This window comes from Pseudophryne corroboree, chromosome 10 (assembly GCF_028390025.1).
Source record: "Pseudophryne corroboree isolate aPseCor3 chromosome 10, aPseCor3.hap2, whole genome shotgun sequence".
In the NCBI taxonomy this organism is placed as follows: domain Eukaryota; kingdom Metazoa; phylum Chordata; class Amphibia; order Anura; family Myobatrachidae; genus Pseudophryne; species Pseudophryne corroboree.
In genome coordinates, this window is record NC_086453.1 from 145032132 (window position 1) to 145060119 (window position 27988).

Here is a 27988-nt window from a genome sequence, read left to right on the forward strand (position 1 = left end):
GAAGTCTTCTGCCGCCGATTTCCAGGAACGTCTTCTTGCTTCTGGCTCTGCTAGGGGGACGGCGGCGCGGCTCCGGGACCGGACGACCGGGGCTGGGCCTGTGTTCGATCCCTCTGGAGCTAATGGTGTCCAGTAGCCTAGAAGCCCAAGCTAGCTGCAAGCAGGTAGGTTCGCTTCTCTCCCCTAGGTCCCTCGTAGCAGTGAGTCTGTTGCCAGCAGATCTCACTGAAAATAAAAAACCTAAATATTACTTTCTTTCTAAGAGCTCAGGAGAGCCCCTAGTGTGCATCCAGCTCGGCCGGGCACAAAATTCTAACTGAGGTCTGGAGGAGGGTCATAGAGGGAGGAGCCAGTGCACACCAGGTAGTCCTAAAGCTTTCTTTAGTTGTGCCCAGTCTCCTGCGGAGCCGCTATTCCCCATGGTCCTTACGGAGTTCCCAGCATCCACTTAGGACGTTAGAGAAAACCACAGTGTTCATGCTGCAGAGGGCGCCCCTCCTGCACCCTGCCAGTGCCGCTGTGTGTGTGGGAGCATGGCGCGCTGCGCGGTACCTCAACACTGAAGTCTTCTGATCTTCCTATAGTCACCTGGCTTCTGTCTTCTGGCTCTGTGAGGGGGGTGACGGCGCGGCTCCGGGAACAAGCAGCTAGGCGCACCAAGTGATCGAACCCTCTGGAGCTAATGGTGTCCAGTAGCCTAAGAAGCAGAGCCCTTGAACTCAGAAGAAGTAAGTCTGCTTCTCTCCCCTCACTCCCACGATGCAGGGAGCCTGTAGCCAGCAGGTCTCCCTGAAAATAATAAACCTAACAAAGTATTTTCAGAGAAACTCAGTAGAGCTCACCTGTGTGTGACCAGTCTCACTGGGCACAGAATCTAAACTGGGGTTAGGGGGAGGGGCATAGAGGGAGGAGCCAGTTCACACCCAATCAAAGTCTTATAGTGTGCCCATATCTCCTGCGGATCCCGTCTATACCCCATGGTTCTTGAAGCATCCCCAGCATCATCTAGGACGCATGAGAAATCCCTGATAACACCTGGCAACCCATCCAGTCAGTGTCCAGCGGTCGCTGCAGCAGCAGGGGACTTCAGGGAGGGCACCCAGAGGCCAGCCCCGTGGATGCAGGTCTCCTACTCTTTCCCCGCTTCGGGTGCCCCAGGCCAGGTGGGGGTGGACAAGGAAATGCCAGCGCACGGGAGCAGCTGTGGGAGCCAATGCAAGTAACGGAAGACCTGATAAGCCGCGGCTTCTCATGGCTAATAGGATAACACAACAAAATATCATTAACCGTTGTAATTGGATAACCCTTTAGGTCTCTACAAGCTTTGAAAAATCTCCCCCTAATTCTGTATAAGCTCTTCCTCTTACTACACCCAATGATTTCTAAATAAGGCTTTTCATAAATACTAGTTTCGTGGGTGTACAATGTGTCTATTTTGCAGTGACCAAGTATAATCACAGTGATATTTGAGAATAGCAACGGGTGTCTGATGCCAGTGTTGGATTCGCTGGTACTGGGGAGAATGTCTCAGGAAACCTTCATAGGAGACATAAAATAAAAGTGGATTTGCAACTTTACTATTCAAGGCATAGCTAAGCACACAAGTGTCTCGTCTGGCAATGTGTCGGTCAATTTACATTAATCCTCAGTATGTGATATTTTCAAGCATTAGAGAGAAAAAAAAACAACTTAAATGGATTTGACCCAGTTTACAATGAAAAAGTATAAAACCTCTTTATTACATACAGATCTTTAGCAGGTATATCCATTTACAATCTGCTCTAGCATGATATCCTTCATTGTTAAAGGAAACCTTTTTTTTTTCTTTCCATAGTATATTCTACGTAAAAAGGACTTACATTTAACGGTAATTTTAATTAGCAGAATGAAAGCGAGCTACTCTGCAGTAAGTACTACTCTGCAGCTTATAGACTCCATGCTGTGTTATGAGCGTGCACATTGGGCCTGGCAGGAGAGCCACACTGCTTAGATAGTTGAGGAACGTAGGTGAAACTAAATCGTTTAATTTTTAACAGTTCTCTTGTGAAAAGATTCTGACATGATCACAGCAGTTTGTAAAATGTAGGAATGTGCAGTTGGTAACTGGGTTTTGGAAGATCATCTCAGTATGATAATAATTGGATTAAGTATCCAATTAACTATTTTATCCAGATCACATTTTCTACTAAACAAAGGAAACCTACCTTTGTAGCTTCCATAAATAAATACATTTTATTGTATCAACAGATTACCACTGTTCCCAACAGACTAAATGTCATTTTATCAGTGGAAGGAGGCAACTGCTAGGTTTATTAATCAAAGTCAGGGCAGGGTCCAGGGCTGGAGAATTTTGTGTACTGAAGGATTTTATCTCGTGGGCTGAGGGGACGCCAACTGAGAGGGAGTTCTTCGTCCCCATCACACAGATAATCCTCTTCTATCTTCACCTGTAGAAAGCAATGAATACATAGGTAATATTGGCCTATTGGGAGCAATGAGTACATAAATAACATACATTGGGCAGGATGTACTAAAGGGAAAATGCAGTAAATCCCCCATTTTCGGAGGTTTTACCGCATTTTCATATGTACTAAGAGCCCACCGCCAGGTTTACGCCGCCAGGGGTATCGCCATCTTTTGATGGCAATACCCTGTAGAAGCCTATGGGCTTCTTATCGCTGCCGCCAACCTGCGCTGGTCACGATGACCTCCCTCCCCGCCGGCCCCCCCTCATCCTTCTCCCCTGCAGCACAGCCTGGTCTCCTTCTGGCTGCAGGGGGGAGAAGGATCACGGGTACTCCCTGCACACGTCACCTCCCACGGCTGGGAGGTGACGGAAGCCACCACAAACCCTCTCCTGCGGACCATCACTGATCGCAGGACACCCCTGGCATCGATGGGTGTCCTGCGATGAGAGGCGATGACCCGCGATCATTGATAGTACATCCCGCCCATTGAGGGATGTTCATCTATTGATAGGATTGTCTTACCTGTGCTAGCAGTGGCTCTGTTGGAAGAAGAGATGGGCTTATATTTTTTCCAAGGTCTTTCTCCTCTTTGTACTTTTTTCTCCTCTTAGTTGGAGGTCCTTCTGCAAGAGAGGAACTTTCTGGACTAGTAGCCTCTAACCCAAGGGGTGGCCCAGACAGACACCTTGAGAGGTCCTCATTTTCTGGGTGTTCATTTTCAGAATTTGCAGGGGTTGGTGTATTACATGTGCGAGTGTCCTCATCCTGTAAAAAAGAAAAAAAACTTAATTATGAATTATATGGAACGGTTGTAAAAATGTGTAAGTAGTAGTATGATGTATTTTTCATGTATTTTCAGATATCTTGGTACAATTAGCCAGGCCAGAGAACCTTATAGATATACGGGGGAGAAGCATCATGTGTATCATCCACTGACTGCCAATGGAAGAGTGTCCCAATGGTATAAGTGGAGGCATATATGCACTTCTTTATGAACTTTTGGATGAAGACCCTTTCAGACATAGTAATGTTTATTAAAGTAACGCATTTGTTCCTGTGCACAAATTTTTATAAATTATTACTTCCGTGTTGATCTAAATCCTTTTTAAGTCTTATTTGAGTTTTTCTTTGCATTTGTCGCTCAACTATGCAGTTGCATCGGCAAACCCTCTACCTATCCTCATTAATTTAACTAAAATGTGAACACCCTATTTCCAGACAGTTATAAGAGGTAATATGAGGTAAAGGCTAGATTTGGAGAAACTAGACTGAATTCGAAAAGGTAAAAGGAGAGTCATCACAGTATAAGGGAAATGCACAGGAAGAATTCAAGGGATTCTAAGCAAACAATGTTTTGGGGGAGGCAGTGGTGTTGGCACTGGGAAAGTTACAATTACCTAGTAAATAAATAAAAGTGCAGGAAATATGCGAGCCATGCAATGAAGTTATCAAGGTATTAGGAGACTGGGCTTGGGGACAAGGGACAATAAGTGACAACAACAAGAAAGAGGAGCCAAGAGATGAATGGAGTGGACTTCAAAGTACGAGAAGGAGAGGGAGGAAGAATACCACTCATACTGAGACCCTATTTGTTTTCAGGATAGGACCATATAAAGCTTCAACAAGGACTTGCAAGGGCGAAACATGAGAGGTTACTAACAGCCGAGGGAGAACCCCATCAGATGCTAGAACAGGGAACATGAGAGGCATTGGAGGGAATACATGTGTATAGGTTATATAGAATAGTAAATGTTACCACAAGCAAGAAGGTAAGATGGCTCTTTCTATAATCATCTCCATAGGAATCCAAGACTTTCATCAGACATCTAAGAAAAAAAGATAGAATTATAATACCTACAGGTAAATCCTTTTCTCGTAATCCATAAGGGATATTGGGGACACATTAGTACGATGGGCATAGATGGGGTCCAAGGGAGCCAGTGCACTTTAAATTTCTTCAAATGGGTGTGCTGACTCCTCCCCCCATGCCACCCCCACAGGCAGTTATAGGTAAAACAGTGCCCAAAGGAGAAAGGACATACTCAAGAGAAGGATCATTAGCAACAAAAAACAGTGGTGAGATTTATACACAAGTACACCAACAACACGAACGAGACCAGCAATGGCTGGCAACAAAAACAGCAACAGCTGAACAGATAAGACCAGCAACAGCTGGCAACCAAATAGCAACAGCTGAACAGGAAACCACCAATAGATAACCTGCAGAAAAGTGACCGCACCGAGGCGGGTGCCCAATATCCCTTATGGACTACGAGAAAAGGATTTACCGGTAGGTATTAAAATCCTATTTTCTCTAGCATCCATAAGGGATATTGGGGACACATTAGTACGATGGGGATGTCCCAATGCTTCCAGAACGGGCGGGAATGCGTGGAGACTGCTGCAGTACTGAATGCCCAAACTGGGTATCCCATTTGGCCTGGGTATCAAAACCGTAGAAATTCACAAAAGTGTTCTTCCCTGACTAGGTAGCAGCTCGTCACAGTTGCAGGGCCGAGACTCCACTGTCAGCCGCCCAGGAAGAACCCACTGATATTATAGAGTGGGCCTACAGAGATTGTGGAACAGGCAAGGCTTCCAAAAGGAGCAGAAACACCAGAACTGGATGGAATTACAATAGGTTGATTCAATGTTATGCGGAGACAACCTTCGTCAGGAACTGCTGCCGAGTCTGGAGCTCGGCTCTGTCCTCGAAAAAGACCAAATACGAACTTTTACACGATAAAGCACCCAATTCTGAGACACGTCTAGCAGAAGCCAGGGCCAGTAACATCAGTCTTCCACCATCATCAGAGGTTCAAACCAGGAAGACTGTAGAGAATTCAACACCACATTCAAATCTCAAGGTGCCGTGGGCGGCACAAACGGAGGTTGTATGTGAAGCACCCCTTTCAAGAAGGTCTGAACATCTGGCAACACTGCCAATTTCTTCTGGAAGAAAATTGAGAGAGGGCTGAAATCTGGACCTTAATGGAACCCAGACGTAAGCCCTTATCCACACCAGCCTGCAGGAAACAGAGGAAACGTCCCAAGTGTAACTCCGCAGGCGGATACGAGCGTTCCTCGCACCAAGAGACATATCTTCTCCAGATCGGCGGCAATCAGGATCCTCTTCAGTACACATGGTGTGATTCGCTTTAGCACCTTGAGAGCAACGGAATTGGAGGAAACAGGTAGACCAGCCAATACGGCCAAGGCGACATTAGTGTATCCACTGCGCTCACCTGAGGGTCCCTGGTTCGCGAGCAATAGTAGCAAAGCTTCTTGTTGAGGTGAAACGCCATCATGTCGATTTGTGGGCAACCCCACCGGTTGATGAGCTGGTGGAACACCTGAAGGTGTAGTCCCCACTCCCCTGGGTGGAGATCATGATGACTCAGGAAGTCCGCTTCCCAGTTGTCCACTCCCGGAATGAAGATTGCGGACAGTGCTCTTGCATTTCTTTCTACCCAGAGGAGTATTTTTGACACCTCTCGCATGCAGGCCCTGCTTTTTGTCCCTCCTTGTCGATTGATATACGCCACTGCCGTGGAGTTGTCCGACTGAACCTGGATCGCCTGATGCTTGAGCAGAAGAGAGGACTGAAATCAGAGCATCGTAGATTGCCTAAAGTTGCAGAATGTTGATCGGAAGTAGAGCTTCTTGGGCAGACCACCTGCCCTGGAACTGAGCCCCTTGAGTGACAGCACCCCATCCTCTCAGACTTGCATCTGTTGTGAAAAGGATCCAATCCTGAATCCTGAAGGTTCGGCCTTCCAGTAGGTTGGATGACTGCAGCCACCACAGGAGTGAAATCCTGCCCCGAGGCGACAGTTGAATCATCCGGTGCATCTGAAGATGTGAACCGGACCACTTGCTCAGGACATCCAACTGAAATGTTCTGGTGTGGAATCTTCCATACTGGATTGCCTCGTACAAGTCCACGATCTTCCCCAACAATCGTATGCAAAGATGGATGGATATTCGAGCAAGTCGGAGAACCATGCAGACCATTTCCTGGAGTGTTTTAACTTTTTCCTCTGAGAGGAACACTCTTTGTGCCACAGTATCCAGTAGCATTCCCAGGAACAGGAGCCACTGAGGTGGCTCCAGGTGGGACTTCTGTAAATTGAGGATCCACCCATGGTATGACAGAAGCTGGATAGTGCGAACTATATGGAGCATTAGAAGCTCCCTGGATTCTGCCTTTATCAGGAGATCATCCAGGTAAGGGACAATTTTGACCGCCATCACCTTCGTGAACACCCGCAGGGCCGTAGACAGACCGAAGGGTAACGCCTGGAACTGGTAGGGATTGTTCAGCAGTGCAAACCTCAGACAAGCCTGAGGAGGCCAAATCGGGATATGAAGATATGCGTCCTTGATATCCAGGGAAACCAGGAATTCCCGTTCCTCCAGGCCTGCAATCACTGCTCGTAAAGATTCCATCTTGAACTTGAAAACCTTCAGGTAAGGGTTCAAGGACTTCAGATTCAAAATGGGTCTTACCGACCCGTCTGGTTTTGGCCTTGTTGTTGCAGTGGCACTGTAACAATGAATTGTGACTGAGCCAACTTTTCGATGGCCAGCAGCAGCGTAACACGCATATCCTCCAAAGCTGGTAAGCTTGATTTGAAAACTCCAGCTTGTATCCGTGAGAGATGAGATCTCTTACCCAGGCATCCCGGCAGGAACTGTCCCAGATGTGGCTGAAGTGATGCAACTGAGCGCCCACCTCGAGATTCCCTCAGGGTGGGCGTGCACAGTCATGCTGAGGCTTTAGTGAAAGCTGAACTGGTGTTCTGTTCCTGAGAGCCGGCAATGGCTGATTTCTTAGGCTTACCTCTGGTGCCTCTAGCTGCACTGGAGGCACTGCTGGCCCTAGAATGAAATCTGGAGGAACGAAAGGACTGAGTAGATGGCCGAGGGTAGGTCCTTCTAGCTGGCGGGGCCCCAGAGGGGAGAAATGTGGATTTCCCCGTAGTAACCTTAGAGATCCACGTATCCAGTTCACCCCCGAAGAGCCATTCCCCTGAAAAGGGAAGAGACTCCACATTGCGCTTGGATTCTTGCGTCCACAACCCACTGATGCAAATACAAGGTCCTGCGCGCACACACTGCCATGGCAGTGGTCCTAGCATTAATATTGCCAATCTCTTTGAGAAAGTCACACAGCACATGAGCAGTGTCCTGGATGTGTTTTACGAGAGTCACCGTAGTAACCAGGGAACTATTCCCTGAGAGGCCCATGTATGAATGGCATGTGTCATCCAGCAACCTGCTATGACCGGTCTTTGAGACATAGTAACATAGTATCTAAGGTTGAAAAAAGACCATTGTCCATAGAGTTCAACCTATTTGTGGTCTCCTATGAAGGATTATTTTGTATAAAATTTTGACTGATGTTGATGACTGTCGTTACATTTTACCCCTCTTTTTTATAATAACCATAGTGCGTGACTATGCCCCGTAACCCTGGATATCCTTATCCATTAGGCATTTATCTAACCCATTCTTAAAAAGGTGTTGACTGAGTCGGCCATTACAACTCCCTCAGGCAGGGAATTCCAAACACGTATCGTCCTTACCGTAAAAAAGCCTTTACGCCGTATTGTGCGGAATCTTCTCTCCTCTAACCTGAGCGAGTGTCCATGAGTTCTCTGTGTTGATCTAACCAAAAACAGGTCCTGCGCAAGATCTGTATTTTGTCCCCTTATATATTTGTAGATGTTGATCATGTCCCCTCTTAATCTCTTTTCCAGTGTAAACATGCCGAGTCTTGCAAGCATAAAAAACCTGCAGCTGTATAAATAGACTTCAATGTGGTCTCTATTTTTCTATCCCCAGGGTCCTTTATGGTAAAGGAACCCGGAGCAGGGAGTACCGCCTTCTTAGAAAGGCGAGAGACTGATATGTCCACAGCTGGGGATACTTCCCAGAATTTCCTGCCTTCAGGAGCAAATGGGAAAGTGTGCAAAAATCGTTTTTGACACTTGGGGGTAAATTTACTAAGGTGGGAGTTTTTTTTAGAACTGGTGATGTTGCCCATAGCAACCAGATTCTACTTAACATTTGTCTAGCTGTTTCTAGACGATAATAGATATAATCTGATTGGTTGCTATGGGCAACATCACCAGTTCTAAAAATCTCCCACCTTAGTAAATTTACCCCTTGGTATTTTTTATCTGGATTTTTCCAGGCTAACTTAAATTAGTGATGTGTACCGGGAATTTTTCGGGTTTTGCGTTTTGGTTTTGGATTCGGTTCCACGGCCGTGTTTTGTATTCGGACGCGTTTTGGTAAAACCTCCCTGAAAATTTTTTGTCGGATTCGGGTGTGTTTTGGATTAGTGTTTTTTTTACAAAAAAAAACACAAAAACAGCTTAAATCATAGAATTTGGGGGTCATTTTGATCCCATAGTATTATTAACCTCAATAACCATAATTTACACTCATTTTCAGTCTATTCTGAACACCTCACAATATTATTTTTAGTCCTAAAATTTGCACCAAGGTCGCTGGATGGCTAAGCTAAGCGACACAAGTGGCCGACACAAACACCTGGCCCATCTAGGAGTGGCACTGCAGTGTCAGGCAGGATGGCACTTCAAAAAAATTGTCCCCAAACAGCACAAGATGCAAAGAAAAATGAAAGAAAAAGGTGCAAGATGGAATTGTCCTTGGGCCCTCCCACCCACCCTTATGTTGTATAAACAGGACATGCATACTTTAACGAACCCATCATTTCAGCGACAGGGTCTGCCACACGACTGTGACTGAAATGACTGGTTGGTTTGGGCCCCCACCAAAAAAGAAGCAATCAATCTCTCCTTGCACAAACTGGCTCTACAGAGGCAAGATGTCCACCTCATCATCATCCTCCGATTCCTCACCCCTTTCACTGTGTACATCCCCCTCCTCACAGATTATTAATTCGTCCCCACTGGAATCCACCATCTCAGATCCCTGTGTACTTTCTGGAGGCAATTGCTGGTGAATGTCTCCATGGAGGAATTGATTATAATTCATTTTGATGAACATCATCTTCTCCACATTTTCTGGAAGTAACCTCGTACGCCGATTGCCGACAAGGTGAGCGGCTGCACTAAACACTCTTTCGGAGTACACACTGGAGGGAGGGCAGTTTGTGCAAGGGCCTCCAAATTGCCTCTTTTTCCTGCCAGTATACGTACGGACTGTCTGATGTGCCTACTTGGATGCGGTCACTCATATAATCCTCCACCATTCTTTCAATGGTGAGAGAATCATATGCAGTGACAGTAGACGACATGTCAGTAATCGTTGGCAGGTCCTTCAGTCCGGACCAGATGTCAGCACTCGCTCCAGACTGCCCTGCATCACCGCCAGCGGGTGGGCTCGGAATTCTTAGTCTTTTCCTCGCACCCCCAGTTGCGGGAGAATGTGAAGGAGGAGCTGTTGACGGTTCACGTTCCGCTTGACTTGACAATTTTCTCACCAGCAGGTCTTTGAACCTCTGCAGACTTGTGTCTGCCGGAAAGAGAGATACAACGTAGGTTTTAAATCTAGGATCGAGCACGGTGGCCAAAATGTAGTGCTCTGATTTCAACAGATTGACAACACGTGAATCCTGGTTAAGCGAATTAAGGGCTCCATCCACAAGTCCCACATGCTAGCGGAATCGCTGTTTTAGCTCCTCCTTCAATGTCTCCAGCTTCTTCTGCAAAAGCCTGATGAGGGGAATGACCTGACTCAGGCTGGCAGTGTCTGAACTGACTTCACGTGTGGCAAGTTCAAAGGGTTGCAGAACCTTGCACAACGTTGAAATCATTCTCCACTGCGCTTGAGTCAGGTGCATTCCCCCTCCTTTGCCTATATTGTGGGCAGATGTATAGGCTTGAATGGCCTTTTCCTGCTCCTCCATCCTCTGAAGCATACAGAGGGTTGAATTCCACCTCGTTACCACCTCTTGCTTCAGATGATGGCAGGGCAGGTTCAGGAGTGTTTGCTGGTGCTCCAGTCTTCGGCACGCGGTGGCTGAATGCCGAAAGTGGCCCGCAATTCTTCGGGCCACCGACAGCATCTCTTGCACGCCCCTGTCGTTTTTTTAAATAATTCTGCACCACCAAATGCAATGTATGTGCAAAACATGGGACGTGCTGGAATTTGCCCAGATGTAATGCACGCACAATATTGCTGGCGTTGTCCGATGTCACAAATCCCCAGGAGAGTCCAATTGGGGTAAGCCATTCTGCGATGATGTTCCTCAGTTTCCGTAAGAGGTTATCAGCTGTGTGCCTCTTATGGAAAGCGGTGATACAAAGCGTAGCCTGCCTAGGAACGAGTTGGCGTTTGCGAGATGCTGCTACTGGTGCCGGTGCTGCTGTTCTTGCTGTGGGAGGCAATACATCTACCCAGTGGGCTGTCACAGTCATATAGTCCTGAGTCTGCCTTGCTCCACTTGTCCACATGTCCGTGGTTAAGTGGACATTGGGTACAACTGCATTTTTTAGGACACTGGTGACTCTTTTTCTGACGTCTGTGTACATTTTCGGTATCGCCTGCCTAGAGAAATGGAACCTAGATGTTATTTGGTACCGGGGACACAGTACCTCAAACAAGTCTCTAGTTGCCTCTGAATTAACGGTGGATACCGGAACCACGTTTCTCACCACCCAGGCTGACAAGACCTGAGTTATCCGCTTTGCAGCAGGATGACTGCTGTGATATTTCATCTTCCTCGCAAAGGACTGTTGGACAGTCAATTGCTTACTGGAAGTAGTACAAGTGGTCTTCCGACTTACCCTCTGGGATGCCGATCGACTCCCAGCAGCAACAACAGCAGCGCCAGCAGCAGTAGGCGTTACACTCAAGGATGCATCGGAGGAATCCCAGGCAGGAGAGGACTCGTCAGACTTGCCAGTGACATGGCCTGCAGGACTATTGGCTTTCCTGTGTAAGGTGGAAATTGACACTGAGGGAGTTGGTGGTGTGGTTTGCAGGAGCTTGGTTACAAGAGGAAGGGATTTAGTGGTCAGTGGACTGCTTCCGCTGTCATCCAAAGTTTTTGAACTTGTCACTGACTTCTGATGAATGCGGACCAGGTGACGTATAAGAGAGGATGTTCCTAGGTGGTTAACGTCCTTACCCCTACTTATTACAGCTTGACAAAGGCAACACACGGCTTGACACCTGTTGTCCGCATTTGTGTTGAAATAATTCCACACCGAAGAGGCGATTTTTTTTGTATTTTGACCAGGCATGTCAATGGCCATATTCGTCCCACGGACAACAGGTGTCTCCCCGGGTGCCTGACTTAAACAAACCACCTCACCATCAGAATCCTCCTTGTCAATTTCCTCCCCAGCGCCAGCAACACCCATATCCTCATCCTGGTGTACTTCAACACTGACATCTTCAATTTGACTATCAGGAACTGGACTGCGGGTGCTCCTTCCAGCACTTGCAGGGGGCGTGCAAATGGTGGAAGGCGCAAGCTCTTCCCGTCCAGTGTTGGGAAGGTCAGGCATCGCAACCGACACAATTGGACTCTCCTTGGGGATTTGTGATTTAGAAGAACGCACAGTTCTTTGCTGTGCTTTTGCCAGCTTAAGTCTTTTCATTTTTCTAGCGAGAGGATGAGTGCTTCCATCCTCATGTGAAGCTGAACCACTAGCCATGAACATAGGCCAGGGCCTCAGCCGTTCCTTGCCACTCCGTGTCGTAAATGGCTGATTGGCAAGTTTACGCTTCTCCTCAGACGCTTTTAATTTTGATTTTTGGGTCATTTTACTGAACTTTTGTTTTTTGGATTTTACATGCTCTCTACTATGACATTGGGCATCGGCCTTGGCAGACGACGTTGATGGCATTTCATCGTCTCGGCCATGACTAGTGGCAGCAGCTTCAGCACGAGGTGGAAGTGGATCTTGATCTTTCCCTATTTTAACCTCCACATTTTTGTTCTCCATTTTTTAATGTGTGGAATTATATGCCAGTATCAATAGCAATGGCCTACTACTATATATACTGCGCACAACTGAAATGCACCACAGGTATGGATGGATAGTATATTTGACGACACAGAGGTAGGTAGAGCAGTGGCCTTCCGTACCGTACTGCTATATATACGGGTGGTCTTCTGTATACCGGCGGTCGGGCTCCCGGCGCTCAGTATACCGGCGCCGGGAGCCCGACCGCCGGCATACCGACACTTATTTTCCCTCGTGGGGGTCCACGACCCCCATAGAGGGAGAATAAAATAGTGTGGCGCGCGTAGCGCGCCACCGTGCCCGTAGCGTGGCGAGCGCAGCGAGCCCGCAAGGGGCTCATTTGCGCTCGCCACACTGTCGGTCAGCCGGCGGTCGGGCTTCCGGCGCCGGTATGCTGGGCGCCGGGAGCCCGACCGCCGGCCAGCCGTAGTGAACCCATATATACTGGTGGTCACTGTCAGCAAACTGCAAAACTAAAATGCACCACAGGTATAGAATCTAGATGGATAGTATACTTGAAGACACAGAGGTAGGTAGAGCAGTGGCCTTACGTACCGTACTGCTATATATACTGGTGGTCACTGGTCAGCAAAACTCTGCACTGTACTCCTCCTATATAATACTGCTGGTCCCCACAATAAAGCAGTGTGAGCACAGATATTTGCAGCACACTGAGCACAGATATGGAGCGTTTTTCAGGCAGACAACGTATAATACTGGTGGTCACTGGTCAGCAAAACTCTGCACTGTACTTCTCCTATATAATACTGCTGGTCCCCAGTCCCCACAATAAAGCAGTGTGAGCACAGATATATGCAGCACACTGAGCACAGATATGGAGCGTTTTTCAGACAGAGATCGGATAAAACTGGTGGTCACTGATCAGCAAAACTCTGCACTGTACTCCTCCTATATAATACAGCTGCTCCCCAGTCCCCACAATTAAGCAATAAGCACAAATATTTGCATCAACAATATAAACGGAGAGGATGCCAGCCACGTCCTCTCCCTAACATTTCCAATGCACGAGTGAAAATGGCGGCGACGCGCGGCTCCTTATATAGAATCCGAATCTCGCGAGAATCCGACAGCGGGATGATGACGTTCGGGCGCGCTCGGATTAACCGAGCCATACGGGAGAATCAGAGTATGCCTCGGACCCGTGTAAAATGGGTGAAGTTCGGGGGGGGGGGGGGGTTCGGTTTCCGAGGAACCGAACCCGCTCATCACTGACTCAAATAAGTCCTCTAATTCTGTAGAATCAGGGAAAGTAACACTCAGTTTGTTTTGTGTGAGAAAAAACGGCTGCGGAGTTGCAGCGTCCTCTAGAGGGAGTTTTAACACATCCCGTATAGCCAGAATGAGGGGTTCAATACCCTGTGTAGAAGAGGGATCCCCAACAATGGGGTCCACTTCCTCCCCATCCTCCTGTATTTCTTCCTCAGAATCTGAGAGCATGCAGATAATCCATATTTTTGGGGACCCGTAGATATGGGGTGATGAGGGGTATCCGCCCTAGCTGCCAGGTCTGCAACAGCCTGTTGTAATTGTTGCGTTTTATGTTTATGGGCATTTGCAGTGAGCGGAGATGACATATCAGACATCATATTTTTGATTGCACCAAGCCAGGAACTCCCCCACAGCCTTTTCAGTGATTTGTGAGAATGTACTACATTGCTCATATGAAATGGAGTCATAGGATAGAGGAGAGAATCTGGTGCTACACACACTGCACAACTTGTGTTTTACCATGATTGGAGTAACAACACAGACATATACATACACACAGACAAGTGTAAAACAAGCCTGCTCTTACTGTATGTGAGGGGGAGAGAGAAGGCTCCAGCACACCAAGCTACCCAGCCCCAGTGAGGCTGTTAGCTGATTTTTACTCAGTGAAACACTGTAAATAGTATGTTATACATAAATATATATTCCCCCTGAGACATAGCTTGTGCACAATAGAGGCTCTCCCCCTGAGATACACCCTGTACCAAGTTTCCAGCGTGTTCCTGCTTGTCTGGAGGAGCTGTGCGCGCCTGCTGCTGCAGCTGTGCAGAGGAAGACGCCAAAATGAAGCTAAGCCCGCTCTGAGGAAGCTCCGCCCCCCACAATGGCGCCGAAGCCTCATAATTGTTTATACTGGCAATGTCTCCCAAAAGTGTAAAAACAACACATAAATACAAGGTTTTTCACTAACCGCTGCCAGTGTACACAGGGGGCTATAGCGGGTCCCCCCAGGAGGGTCCCGTATGCCTCCCCTGCGTGTCAGCAGCACCTGGAACCGGGGGACCCCCCTAGCAGGCCCCCGGTCTGTACTCACCACTGATGTCACCTTCAGACAATGTTAGGGATGTGGGGCGTGCTGCAATTGCGACAGTTAAGGCGCAGTGCCCCACTGAACAAACAACCTCTCAGGACAGTGGTCCTGCAGCGGGGAAGCAGCACTGACACCTCGCAAGGCCGGTGACACCCCCCCCTTCCCAACTCCCACGGTGCAGGTATGCTGTTGCCCAAACAGCATACCAAAAATAACAAAGATTGAAAAGAAACTGAAGAAAACTCTCTGGAGCTGCAGAGATGTGCATCCTCTCCTGAGGGCACTTTTTTCTAAACTGCCTGTGGGGTGGGGGGGAAGTGGCATAGAGGGGAGGAGCCAGCACAACCGTCTATACCCATCGTACTAATGTGTCCCCAATATCCCTTAAGGATGCTAGAGAAAAGAAAGTGTTACATGATAAATGGTGCAGTTTTATAAGTTACTTATAAATTATATATCTGGTCATCAACATGATGGTCTCTAACTAAACCGGTCTAATATTGTAGCCTAGACTTCAAAACAACATTCATGTCTGACATTCTGTATATCAGAAGCCACGTTCAGTGGAGGACACGGAGCTAGCATCATTCCACTAGCCATCCTTAGAATCCTTGCTACCTGGACGTTTGGTCCAAATGCAATAACGATCTGGTTGTTTGGCAGTTCAGCTAAATGGATATATGAGTAGGCATGTGGCCGCAATAATAAAATAGCAAGATTAAGACATTGCTTTTAGATATATGATAATGCTGCAGTCTTACAATAGCCACACACATATTACCCCACAGCAGCTACAATCATCACGCCAGCTACCAAATGCAACAAGTGTTCCCCACACCTTCGATTAGGCAGGACCATCTTTACCATTGTTATTCTATGTAACTTGTCGGTGTCATGATCCCTTCATTGTAAAACTCTGCATTATATGGGCCTGATTTAGAGATGTATGCAAATGTATTCACAGCTGCAAATTTGTACTCAGTGGCTGTGCAAAGATATGCAAATGTCGCAGCCACCGGGAGCTGTAAAGATAACACCCATAATCATCATCTCTTATCCGCTGCTTGCGTACAGACACAATCAGCATTGCATATAAGGCTCTATATAAGTAGCCTTATGGCGATGCAACATGGCCACAGGATACAAGACACCAAAGATATTTCTAATGCGTATGGGATCACAGGCAGTAAGCAGTAACTGAAACTGGTTGTGACACACCTGCATTTTTGCTGCCACTCACCATTACCTCTCCCAAAGGGTGGTATTCATGTGACCGCCGGTCAGCTGACCGACAGTCACATGACCTCCTCCACCAGCCCGACGGGTCACTGTCCCGATGGTCGGCATGCCAACCAACAGGGACTATTTCCACTCGTGGGTGTCCACGACACCCATAGGTCGCCACCGAGCCCGCAAGGGGCTTGCTGCACCCCCCCCTCCCCGCCGGGATCCCGGCGTCGGTAAGCTGACCGGCGGTCAGGAGACCGCCGGTCAGCCGTACTACACCCCTCCCAAATGGTCTCTGTAAAATCCTCTCGGCGACCACCGTTGCAAGACCATGGCGACACGTACACAGTGCGACCTATGCACAGGCGTAGGCCACCGGTAATAACTTTCAAAAAAATTGGGTTTGAGTACATCTCTGAATCAGGCTCAATGTCAACACTTTATAGATAAAACAATAAAATGATAGTAATCTGTGTGGTGCGTGAAATCAGTGGGTAGACTTTTGGTATTCATGTCTAGACACAGGCCCAATTCATGTTTGTATGGAATTGCACAAGTGCAAGGAAGCGTCTGTGCAATTGCATTGGAGTAATATTGTAATGCAGCAGGAGGCGTCTGTAGGAGATAGATGCCTCCTGTTAGCATTAGAGAGTAGCTGAGTGCTGCATCTGGTTACAGGCACTAGTCAGCCTAAGCTTGTGCAGGCTGGCCATAGGATCCAAACACCGGGTCCCGGAAGGACCTGTCAATCCTTCAAAACAGGGCGACACTCCCAAATGATAACAGGGGGCTGCGAGTGACATCGCAAGATTCATTCTGCACAAGCACAGGTCTTGCATCTGCGCAGACCCCCAAACATTGTATTTGTACGCAATCCATTGGGATTGCGTACAAATATGAACCAGGCCCACAGAGTGGTCCAGTCTACTGTAATCCATCCATCTGTTCAAATAATCAGATATTTCCATACTGACTGGGGACTTTGTCAGAAAAAGTCAACTCCATTCTTGCCCATAACTACCAACCTTCTTTCCTGTTTCAACCTCCGTGTTATCTTTTGCACTTGGTGAAGTCTGTTAAGAATCTTCTCATTGACCTTAAAAGACAGCAAGAAAGGACTGTTAGCAAATTTTAATTCCAACCAGCTAGATCTGGCAGATTATCTGGCAGATAATTGTATAGTGTGTACCTAGTTTAACACATGGCTGATGGTAAGGCATGTCATGTCAGGGCATATATTTACTTTATATAAATGTCCTTACTGTACATACTGAACACATTACACTAGCCACTGTATAACTATCTCTCATATTTGGTCCTTTCTTTGGGGAAATATTGCACAAAAAGGTGGGAATAATATTCAAATCGATGTACACTGCTCAAACAAATAAAGGGAACACTAAAATAACACATCCTAGGTCTGAATGAATGAAATATTCTTATTAAATACTTTGTTCTTTACATAGTTGAATGTGCTGACAACAAAATCACACAAAAATTATCAATGGGAATCAAATTTATTAACCCATGGAGGTCTGGATTTGGAGTCACCCAAAAATTAAAGTGGAAAAACACACTACAGGCTGATCCAACTTTGATGTAATGTCCTTAAAACAAGTCAAAATGAGGCTCAGTAGTGTGTGTGGCCTCCACGTGCCTGTATGACCTCCCAACAACCCACACAAGTGGCTCAGGTAGTGCAGCTCATCCAGGATGGCACATCAATGCGAGCTGTGGCAAGAAGGTTTGCTGTGTCTGTCAGCGTAGTGTCCAGAGCATGGAGCCGCTACCAGGAGACAGGCCAGTACATCAGGAGACGTGGAGGAGGCCAACAACCCAGCCGCAGGACCACTACCTCCGCCTTTGTGCAAGGAGGAACAGGAGGAGCACTGCCAGAGCCCTGCAAAATGACCTCCAGCAAGCCACAAATGTGCATGGGTCTACTCAAACGATCAGAAACAGACTTCATGAGGGTGGTATGAGGGCCCGACGCCCACAGGTGGGGGTTGTGCTTACAGCCCAACACCGTGCAGGACGTTTGGCATTTGCCAGAGAATACCAAGAGTGGCAAATTCGCCACTGGTGCCCTGTGCTCTTCACAGATGAAAGCAGGTTCTCACTGAGCACATGTGACAGACATGACAGAGTCTGGAGATGCCAAGGAGAATGTTCTGCTGCCTGCAACATCCTCCAGCATGACCGGTTTGGCAGTGGGTCAGTAATGGTGTGGGGTGGCATTTCTTTGGGGGGCCGCACAGCCCTCCATGTGCTCGCCAGAGGTAGCCTGACTGCCATTAGGTACCGAGATGAGATCCTCAGACCCCTTGTGAGACCATATGCTGGTGCGGTTGGTCCTGGGTTCCTCCTAATGCAAGACAATGCTAGACCTCATGTGGCTGGTATGTGTCAGCAGTTCCTGCAAGACGAAGGCGTTGACGCTATGGACTGGCCCGCCCGTTCCCCAGACCTGAATCCAATTGAGCACATCTGGGACATCATGTCTCGCTCCATCCACCAATGCCGCGTTGCACCACAGACTGTCCAGGAGTTGGCGGATGCTTTAGTCCAGGTCTGGGAGGAGATCCCTCAGGAGACCATCCGCCACCTCATCAGGAGCATGCCCAGGCGTTGTAGGGAGGTCATACAGGCACGTGGAGGCCACACACACACACTACTGAACCTTATTTTGACTTGTTGTAAGGACATTACATCAAAGTTGGATCAGCCTGTAGTATGTTTTTCCACTTTAATTTTGAGGGTGACTCCAAATCCAGACCTCCATGGGTTAATAAATTTGATTTCCATTGATAATTTTTGTGTGATTTTGTTGTCAGCACATTCAACTATGTAAAGAACAAAGTATTTAATAAGAATATTTCATTCATTCAGATCTAGGATGGGTTATTTTAGTGTTCCCTTTATTTTTTTGAGCAGTGTACATCGCAGCTGCACCGTTATCAGTATGGTAGTGATGATATCACAAGTTTGCCCTTGCACGTCTGGGATGCAAAGGTAAAAGTGCAAAGCCAGCAGCTGTAATGTGCCTTTCTGGAATCGTATATTGCTAGGGTTGCCACCTCAAGCGTCATCGATTCCTGGAGATCCACTCCCCAATTCCAACCCCCCACGGCACCAAGCAATGTTCGTGTAAATACAATGATGTACCATATTTAGAAAATATTTTACGTACAAACAATCTAAATGAATCAATGTATCCAGAGACGTCTTGAGAGGAGGGGGCCCGTGTGCACACTCCGGGTGGGCCCCCTCCTCTCCACAGCGCCGCAGGCTCCAGCAATATGCCGGAATCTACTGCGCATGCGCAAGTGTGCGGTGTGGGCCCTCCCTGGACCCAGGGGCCTGTGTGCACCGCACACATTGCACCCATGATAGAAATGCCAGTGAGTGTATCTATATAAATAGGAATATAATAGTCGCCACTTCGATAAACTACAGGCATTTGGTGACTTAAAACTAGATTGTGTGAAAGAGGGAAGAACTATGGAAGTGTAAGTGTTGCACACAACCTAATCAATATCAAGCTTCAACAGGATAAACAAACAAATGTACTACTAAAAGGTGTCTATTAGTGATAAAAAAATAAAAAAAAGGAAGAAGGAGAAGGAGGAGATCTATGGTAGACTTACCATTGATAAATCTTTCTGCGAGGTACACTGGATTCCACAGGGAATAACATCGGGGTGTAGAGTTGGATCTTGATCCGAGGCACCAACAGGCTAAAGCTTTGACTGTTCCCAGGATGCACTGCACCGCCTCCTCTATAGCCCCGCCTTCAGGCACTGGAGCTCAGTTTTGTTTACCAGTCCAATGCAGTAGCAAGTAATAGAGACGGTAGATGTTAGTCACATAGACCCACATTCTCACGACAGGAGAAGGGACTAGCGGCTAATGCTACATAAAGCCAAAGAAACTAAGTGCGTCAGGGTGGGCGCCCTGTGGAAACCAGTGTACCTCGCAGAAAAAGATTTAACAATGGGAAGTCTTACCATAAATCTCCTTTTCTGCAGCGGGGTACACTGGTATTCTACAAGGAATAACATCGGGGATGTCCTAAAGCAGTTCCTCATGGGAGGGGACGCACTGTAGCGGGCACAAGAACAGGGCATCCAAAGGAAGCATCCTGGGAAGCGGAAGTATCATAGGCATAGAATCTGATGAACGTGTTCACTGAGGACCACGTAGCCGCCTTGCACAATTGTTCTGCGGACGCGTCACGGCGGGCCGCCCAAGAAGGTCCAACAGACAGTAGAATGGGCTTTTATAGCAGCAGGAGCTGGGAGACAAGCCTGCGCATAGACTTGTACAATCACCATTCTAATCCATCTGGCCAAGGTTTGCTTATTCACAGGCCAGCCACGTTTGTGAAAACCAAAAAGGACAAAAGGGGAATCTGACCTCCTGATAGAGGCAGCCCTTTTCACATAAATACGGAGAGCCCGTACCACATCCAAAGATCGCTCTTTGGAGGACAAACCAGAAGAGATGAAGGCCAGAACCAATTTCCTAGTTAAAGTGAAAAGATGATACCACCTTAGGCAAATAACCTGGGCGAGTTCGAAGAACTGCCCGGTCATGGTGAAAAATCAGAAAGGGTGGACGACAGGACAAAGCACCTAAGTCCGACACCCTCCTAACAGAGGTAATAGCCAACAGAAACACGCCCTTAAGGGTAAGGCATTTAAGGTCCACAGACTCAAGAAGTTCAACAACAGCCATCCCACGGAGCCACAGGAGGGACGTAAGGAGGCTGAATCCGTAGAACACCCCGAGTAAAAGTGTGAACGTTAGGAAGAGATGCAATTTTTCTCTGAAACCACACTGACAAGGCAGATATATGGACCTTGATGGAGGCTAGACGCAGGCCCAAGTCTAGGCCTTGTTGTAGAAAAGCCAAAAGCCTGGAAGTTTTGAAAGCATATGCATCATAATTCTTAGTAGCACACCAAGTAAAGTAAGAATTCCAGACCCTGTAATAAATCAGAGCTGAAGCAGGTTTACGGGCTTTCAACATAGTTTAAATGACCGCCTCAGAGAATCCTTTTGCTATCAGGAGTGATGCTTCAAGAGCCACACCGTCAAAACCAGTCTGGCCAGGTCCGGATAGACACAAGGGCCCTGAACGAGGAGGTCTGGGCGTTGAGGAAGTAGAAGAGGACGCTCCATCAAGAGACCCTGCAGATCTGAGAACCAATGCCGTCTGGGCCACGCTGGAGCGACTAGAAGTAGTATTCCTCCTTCTTGCTTGAACTTCCGTATTACCCTGGGCAGGAGTGACATTGGAGAGAACACGTATGGCAGCCGAAAGTTCCATGGAATTGCCAGTGCATCCACGAACGCTGCTCGAGGATCCCTTGTCCTTGCTCCAAAGACCGGAACCTTGTGATTGTGTCGAAAAGCCATCAGGTCTACATCTGGTAGGCCCCACATGTCCACTAGGACTTGAAAGACTTCTGGATGAAGACTCCACTCTCCGGCGTGCACGTCCTGACAACTGAGGAAGTCCGCTTCCAAGTTGAGGACTCCCGGAATGAATACTGCCGACATGGCTGGCAGATGGCGTTCAGCCCCTTGGAGGATTTTTGACACTTCCATCATTGCCATGCGGCTTCGAGTGCCGCCCTGATGATTTATGTACGCCACCCTGGTGGCGCCTGATTGTACTTGAACAGGCCTGTTCTGTAACAGAGGCAGGGCCAGTGTCAACGCATTGAACACTGCCCGTAGTTCCAGAATGTTTATCGGGAGGAGAGATTCCTCCCTGGTCCACCAACCCTGGAGAGAGTGTTGCTCCAACACCGCGCCCCAACCTCGCAGACTGGCATCCATTGTTAGAAGGACAGAGTTGGAGATCCAGAAGGGACGGACCCTGCTCAATTGTTGATCCTCTAGCCACCAGCTTAGTGAGAGACGGACCTCCGGAGTCAAGGAGATCATTTGAGATCTGATCCGATGAGGCAGGCCATCCTACTTGGAAAGGATTAACCTCTGCAGAAGTCGGGAATAAAATTGAGCGTACTCTACCATGTTGAAAGCAGACACCATGATGCCTAGTACTTGCATCGTCGAGTGTACTGACACTCACGGAAGAAAGAGGAAGTATCTGATCTTGTCCTAAAGTTTCAGGACCTTTTCTGGAGACAGAAACATTCTTGGACTGTGTGTGTCCAGTTGCGCCCCAAGGTGCACCATACTCCGAGCAGGGACCAGCGAGTACGTCTTCCAACTGATGAGCCACCCGTGGGCTTGTAGGAATTGGGCTGACATCTCCAGTTGACTGAGGAGGACCTCTTGGGAGTTCGCCAGAATCAGCAAGTCGTCAAGATACGCCAGGATCATGATTCCCCGACGACGGAGGAAAGACGTCATCACGGCTATGACCTTCATGAAAATCCGAGGTGCCGTGGCCAGTCCAAACGGTAGAGTTTGGAATTGAAAATTAAGGTTGCCAATAGCAAACCGCAGACATTGCGGATGTGAAATGGCAATAGGTATGTGCAGGTAAGCATCCTGTATGTCCAAGGATACCATATAGTCCTCGGGTTCCATGGCCAGCACAATAGAGCACAGGGTTTCCATACGGAATTTGGACACTCTCACAAACTTGTTCAATGATTTGAGGTTGAGGATAGACCCATTTGGTTTCGGAACAAGAAACAGGGTCAAATAGTAACCCCTGCCTCTCTAGGACAGAGGTACCGGCACCACCACTCCTGTGTCCAGGAGGGATTTTACAACCAGGTGTAGAGCTTGCGTTTTCAACGGATCCGAGGGGATAACTGTTGAACAGAACTGGCGAGGGGGACGTCTCTTGAAAGAGATTGCGTACCCGTGAGAGACAACTTCCCGCACCCAGGCGTCTAAAGGGGTGGTCTTCAGGTTGCCGACTGTCGGGACCCCGGCGCACAGTATACCGGCGCTGGAATCCCGACAGCCGGCATACCGACAGATATTCTCCCTCGTGGGGGTCCACGACCCCCCTGGAGGAAGAATAAATAGCGTATCGCGCCACCGTGCCCGCAAGGGGCTCATCTGCGCTTGCCACACTGTCTGTATGCCGGCGGTCGGGCTCCCGGCGCCGGTATGCTGGTTGCCGGGAGCTCGGCCGCCGGCATACCATTCTACACCTGTCTGAAGTGGTCTTTAACCAGGCCTGGGCGAACTGCAGAAGTCGGCCTCCCACCCTGGGGTCCCCAGGGGGAGGCCCGCCCCATCATGCAGCAGGCTTGTCTTGTTTGGAAGCAGGCTGACGGGCGGCCCAGGATTGTTTAGATTTGGGCTTAGTGGTATTGGAAGTACGAGCTTGTCTCGGGTACGCCTGACCTTTTGCTTTACGTGGAGGTCGAAAGGAATGAAAAGTTGTACTCTTAGCCTTCGGAGCAGAAGGAATACTACTAGGGAGAAACGCAGTCTTGGCCGTCGCCAAGTCAGTCACAATCTTGTGCAGATCCTCCCCAAATAGTATGTCTCTCTTAAAAGGAAGCACCTCCAAGGTCTTTTTAGAGTCTAGGTCCACTTTCCGGGACCTTAACCAAAGAATCCGGCAAGCCAGGATAGACGTAGTAGTGAGAGGCTGTGGTATACGACAGATATTGTCTGGCAGTGTCAGAAAAATCCTGAGGCAGCTCATCCTTAATTGCCTGAACCCATGCTTCGATTCCTTTTGCCACCCAAGAGGCAGCCATAGTGGGTCTATGTACAGCACCGGCAAGAGTGTAAATAGACTTCAGGCATCCCTCCACGCGCTTATCTGTCGGTCCTTCAGTGAGGTGACAGTGGTGACAGGCAGAGTAGATGACACCACAAGACGGGTGACATGAGAGTCCCCCGACGGTGGAGTTTCCCACTTGTTACTCAACTCCGCAGGGATAGGATAACGAGCTATCATCTTTTTAGACAGGGAAAACTTCTTTCCTGGAGATGACCAGGATTCCTGACATATGTCAATTAAAAGGTCAGAATGTGGTAAAACTACTTTAGTAACCTTCTGACATTTGAACTTATCAGGTTTCTTAGACGTAGCGGGGGGCTCAATGTTATCAATTTGGAGAATCAGCTTGATAGCCTCCACTAGGTCAGGAACATCAACTTGAGTTGTAGATTCCTCATCAGAAACAACTGTATCAGTGTCTGACGGATCAGTATAATCCCCATCCTTATCGGAAGAATCATCCAAAATATTAGTGGATTATGAGGAAGAAATGGCCCGCTTCGATGAACCCTTGGTCCCAGCAGGGCGAGGGGTAGGTTTTTGTCTAACCAAAGATTGATTTAATTGTTGTAACTGGGTAGGCAGAGTATCCACCCAGGGCTGGTTAACTACAGGGACAATATGCGGGTGTAATGGCACAGGAGGTCCCACAGGGGGGCGTAAACCGTGTTACAAGCGTAGTCAGCATATTTGAAAATGCAGCCCAAGGTGGGTCTTGATTTACCACAGGTGCTGCAGACTGACTGGAAGGTGTAGAGCACGCAGTACCTGAACCTTCAGCTGAAACCTTTTCCTCAGTCAAATCTGTGGCACCAGCACTGCATGATGCAGGAACGTCTGCGGATTTCCCGCCCTGTGTAGCAGACATTATTGGGAATGTAGCCTTAGGGCGTAGCAGTACAATATAGGCAGACAAACACAATACCTGCAACAAAAAACACAGTGGTACTGTACGTGACAGCTAATGCAGAGCACAAACAGAGGATTTAAGTGTGGTGAGGTGACTGAAACACACAATGAAAAATACAAAACAGTATATCCTGCGGAAAACTATATGTTATATGAGACCCTGACGCACTTAGTCCACCAGGGTACAGAATATTGTGATAGCAATACGTGTGATACACTGAATAGAAACAACAAAGCAGCTATAGGCACACTCAGTCACAGGTACAATGCAGAAATTATTACATATAATACACTAAAACTGCACTGGACTAGTAAATCTACAAATAGATTTGTATGTATACAGCTATAACAATGCACAGAAAACACTGGATGTATATCACAGAATACTTGTACTAAATATTCATATAGCAGTACACTTGTTCTTAACTAACACTGTCTAAAATGACATGTAGAATACTTAAGTGTCTGTAAATACACATCACTGAGAAGACAGGAGGTTTTACAGAGGAGACAGAGCCCAGCAGTCCTGGAGATCAGCCAAGCTAGTAGTGAAGATGGCGCCAAAATCTCAGCAGGGAGTGAGGGAGAGAGAAATGTAGCTCCATGGCGGGAACACTAGCAGTAGATGGCGCCCATAGCTGGGGGACAGGCTACAGGTCAGCGCCTTATCACCTCTGCTGGACTTCACAACCGGGTACTGTGGAGCCTATTACAAACGGATTTTGGTAAATTCGACCTGTGCTCCCTACCCTGGTGGATATAGTGGGGTTCCTGTACGGCCACAGTGTCCACACCAGCGGTGCGGTCTGCCTCCTGGGACCGTGGCCAGATCACGAATTATCGGCGGGTCCACCTGGGGGACCCACTTACCTCCTCCCTGTCATGCAGCCACGCGATCCAGGAGAGCAGCAGTGGTGGTGTGCCTAGAAACCGGTGCGTCCCCGCTTCAAGTACCCAGGAACCAGGACGCGGGAGTATGCAGCACCACTGAGGGAGGCAATGGAGCCGCAGCACAGCATGTCAGAATGACATAGAAAGTGCTGCGGCCCTTGAAGTCTTCTTTAAAAGCTCTTTTCAGGGTTGCCTAACGCAGCCCCACCTGTTAGCTGCCTGCACTGCAGGCACCAACTTACAAACTGAGCTCCAATGCCTGGAGGCGGGGCTATAAAGGAGGCGGTGCAGTGCATCCTGGGAACAGTCAAAGCTTTAGCCTGTTGGTGCCTCAGATCAAGATCCAACTCTACACCTCGATGTGCTTCCCTGTGGAATACCAGTGCACCCTGCTGCAGAACTATACATATATCTATATATAACTTGAGCCTTTATTTATTTGTTTCATGCATGCTCATTATATTAAAAATATGTGTGACATGCCTGTCAGCTCTCGTTGCTCTTCTCACATGAACCGGGCCGGCGTTACTTCACCACCGCAGCCCGGGGAAACACTGAGGAAAAGCTGCCGATGGCACCATCACGGCAGCTTCAGCTCAGTCTGCGGCCCGCAGGCGCAGCCCGGGGAAACGTTGAGGAAGAGCTGCCGATGGCAGCGTCATTGCAGCTTCGGCTCAGTCTGGGCTGAACACAGTCTCGCGAGATGTGATGTCGTCATCGTCTCGAGACACGTGATGTCGTCATCGTCTCGAGACACGTGATGTCGTCATCGTCTCGAGACACGTGATGTCGTCATCGTCTCGAGACACGTGATGTCGTCATCGTCTCGAGACACGTGATGTCGTCATCGTCTCGAGACACGTGATGTCGTCATCGTCTCGAGACACGTGATGTCGTCATCGTCTCGAGACACGTGATGTCGTCATCGTCTCGAGACACGTGATGTCGTCATCGTCTCGAGACACGTGATGTCGTCATCGTCTCGAGACACGTGATGTCGTCATCGTCTCGAGACACGTGATGTCGTCATCGTCTCGAGACACGTGATGTCGTCATCGTCTCGAGACACGTGATGTCGTCATCGTCTCGAGAGATGTGATGTCGTCATCGTCTCGCAAGACAGTCACTGCAGTTCAGGGAGTACCTCGGCTGCCAAGGAGCACTGCTGGTGCTCCCAGGGTCCCCTTATCCCTGGAGAATCCAGGAATCTGGGTGAAGGGAAAAGCCTCCTGGAGGGTTGCCACCAAATCCTGGAGAATCCAGGAAATCAGGGAGAGGTGGCAACCCTATATATCGCACCAATGACAGGAAATCGTATTCCTGCCAGGTGTGCAACTCTCCACTAAAACCTTATCAACTAATTAGACATTTCCTTTTATTACGCAACTTGTAATATACAGATGAAAGCCAACTGTTTGATGTTATGCGTTTACTGCAAATTTGTACCTTTGGAGTAACTAATTTTAGAAAATAATTCCAACCAAACGTGTCTCTTTGTGAATAGCTAAAACATAATATGGATTAGATGGTTTGAAGGACATTACTGGGGATAAAGATGCAGTGAGCATGCTACCATGGGATTTAGACATATGCCACACGAACAAGTCCCCATGTTGGCATGTACGCACCTGCTCAATTTCTTTACAGCGCCAGTTCAAGGCAAGGAACTTCCTTTTATTGAGTTCCCTCATACGCTGCTGAGCCTCCTCTTCCTCATCTTGTATGTTATCACCGCTGAGGCCTCCATCAACAAACTCAACTTCTGTTTCTAGTTCACTCTCCAAGATGTTCCCACCAAAAAGCGGTGGAAGAGCGAGCTCAGACCCAGGCGGGACAGAAAACTCCTCAAAGCTCACAGCAGCCATAATGAAACATCTTTGGGAAAGAGAAGGTGAGTGATGATTTAGTATTATGTTTTAAAACAGCTTTAAAATATGATTCACCAACAGAACAACAGTTAATTAGGTTTAGGTGGAAAGATAAACCACATGAGCGCCACTTGGTGACAACAGACATTGGGAAAGGTTGAGGGATCACCTGGTAGAGTCACCAGATGGAGTAGCAGTCTAAAATAGGCCTAAAGAGAAGAGTTTACTCCCGGCAGGGTGTATCAGTAGCAGAATAGAGTCCCGATCACCTACCTACCTGCTGCAGCTCCTCACACCCCACTCAGAAAGCTCATTCCTGAATCCGAGTCCTGTAACATAATTACAGTACTGAGACCGATTAAATAAAGTTATTTTAGTAGTTAATAAAAAAAACAAAAAAACAAACCCTAGTTCCTGGCGGAAACGGCAGTGTGTGTTCCGGTAGTGACATCATCATTACGCGCTCCGGCTTCCGGTAAAAGATAGCTGCAGCAGCACCCAACCAAGATATTTCTGTAGCCGCAGCAGGTGGGAGTGGAAAGCGCTGAGTCTGTGGATAACGGTAATACCTGGTACTCTGCAGCAGAGCGTGCTCGGTTCACCCT

General features: G+C 48.1%; 2 protein-coding genes across 8 annotated transcripts in view; one reads left to right on the plus strand and one right to left on the minus strand.

Moving 5' to 3' along the window:
• Window positions 1–1708: 1708 nt before the first annotated feature.
• TFPT (TCF3 fusion partner) lies at window positions 1709–27883 on the minus strand. Of its 5 annotated transcripts, none has more exons than XM_063942852.1 (7): window positions 27790–27870; window positions 27661–27712; window positions 27144–27390; window positions 17012–17082; window positions 4225–4294; window positions 2991–3233; window positions 1709–2447 (listed from the first exon to the last, which is right to left on the minus strand). In XM_063942852.1, exons 3-7 carry the CDS (start codon window positions 27378–27380, stop codon window positions 2313–2315), a joined length of 756 nt encoding a protein of 251 aa, XP_063798922.1. In that variant the 5' UTR covers window positions 27381–27390; window positions 27661–27712; window positions 27790–27870; the 3' UTR covers window positions 1709–2312. The 5 variants fall into 5 exon arrangements, with proteins under 5 accessions (XP_063798922.1, XP_063798921.1, XP_063798923.1 ...); XM_063942851.1 differs by having other exon boundaries at window positions 27657–27712; XM_063942853.1 differs by lacking the exon at window positions 27661–27712 and having other exon boundaries at window positions 27790–27883.
• The window catches only part of PRPF31 (pre-mRNA processing factor 31), a 111871-nt gene continuing 111714 nt past the window's right edge, over window positions 27832–27988 (plus strand). For 2 of the 3 annotated variants that reach the window (XM_063942846.1, XM_063942848.1), the window contains exon 1: window positions 27857–27945. The gene's annotated coding sequence lies outside the window, so the exon portion shown is untranslated. Of the gene's footprint in view, window positions 27946–27988 lie in introns of all 3 variants that reach the window. The other variant, XM_063942847.1, reaches the window with a different exon arrangement.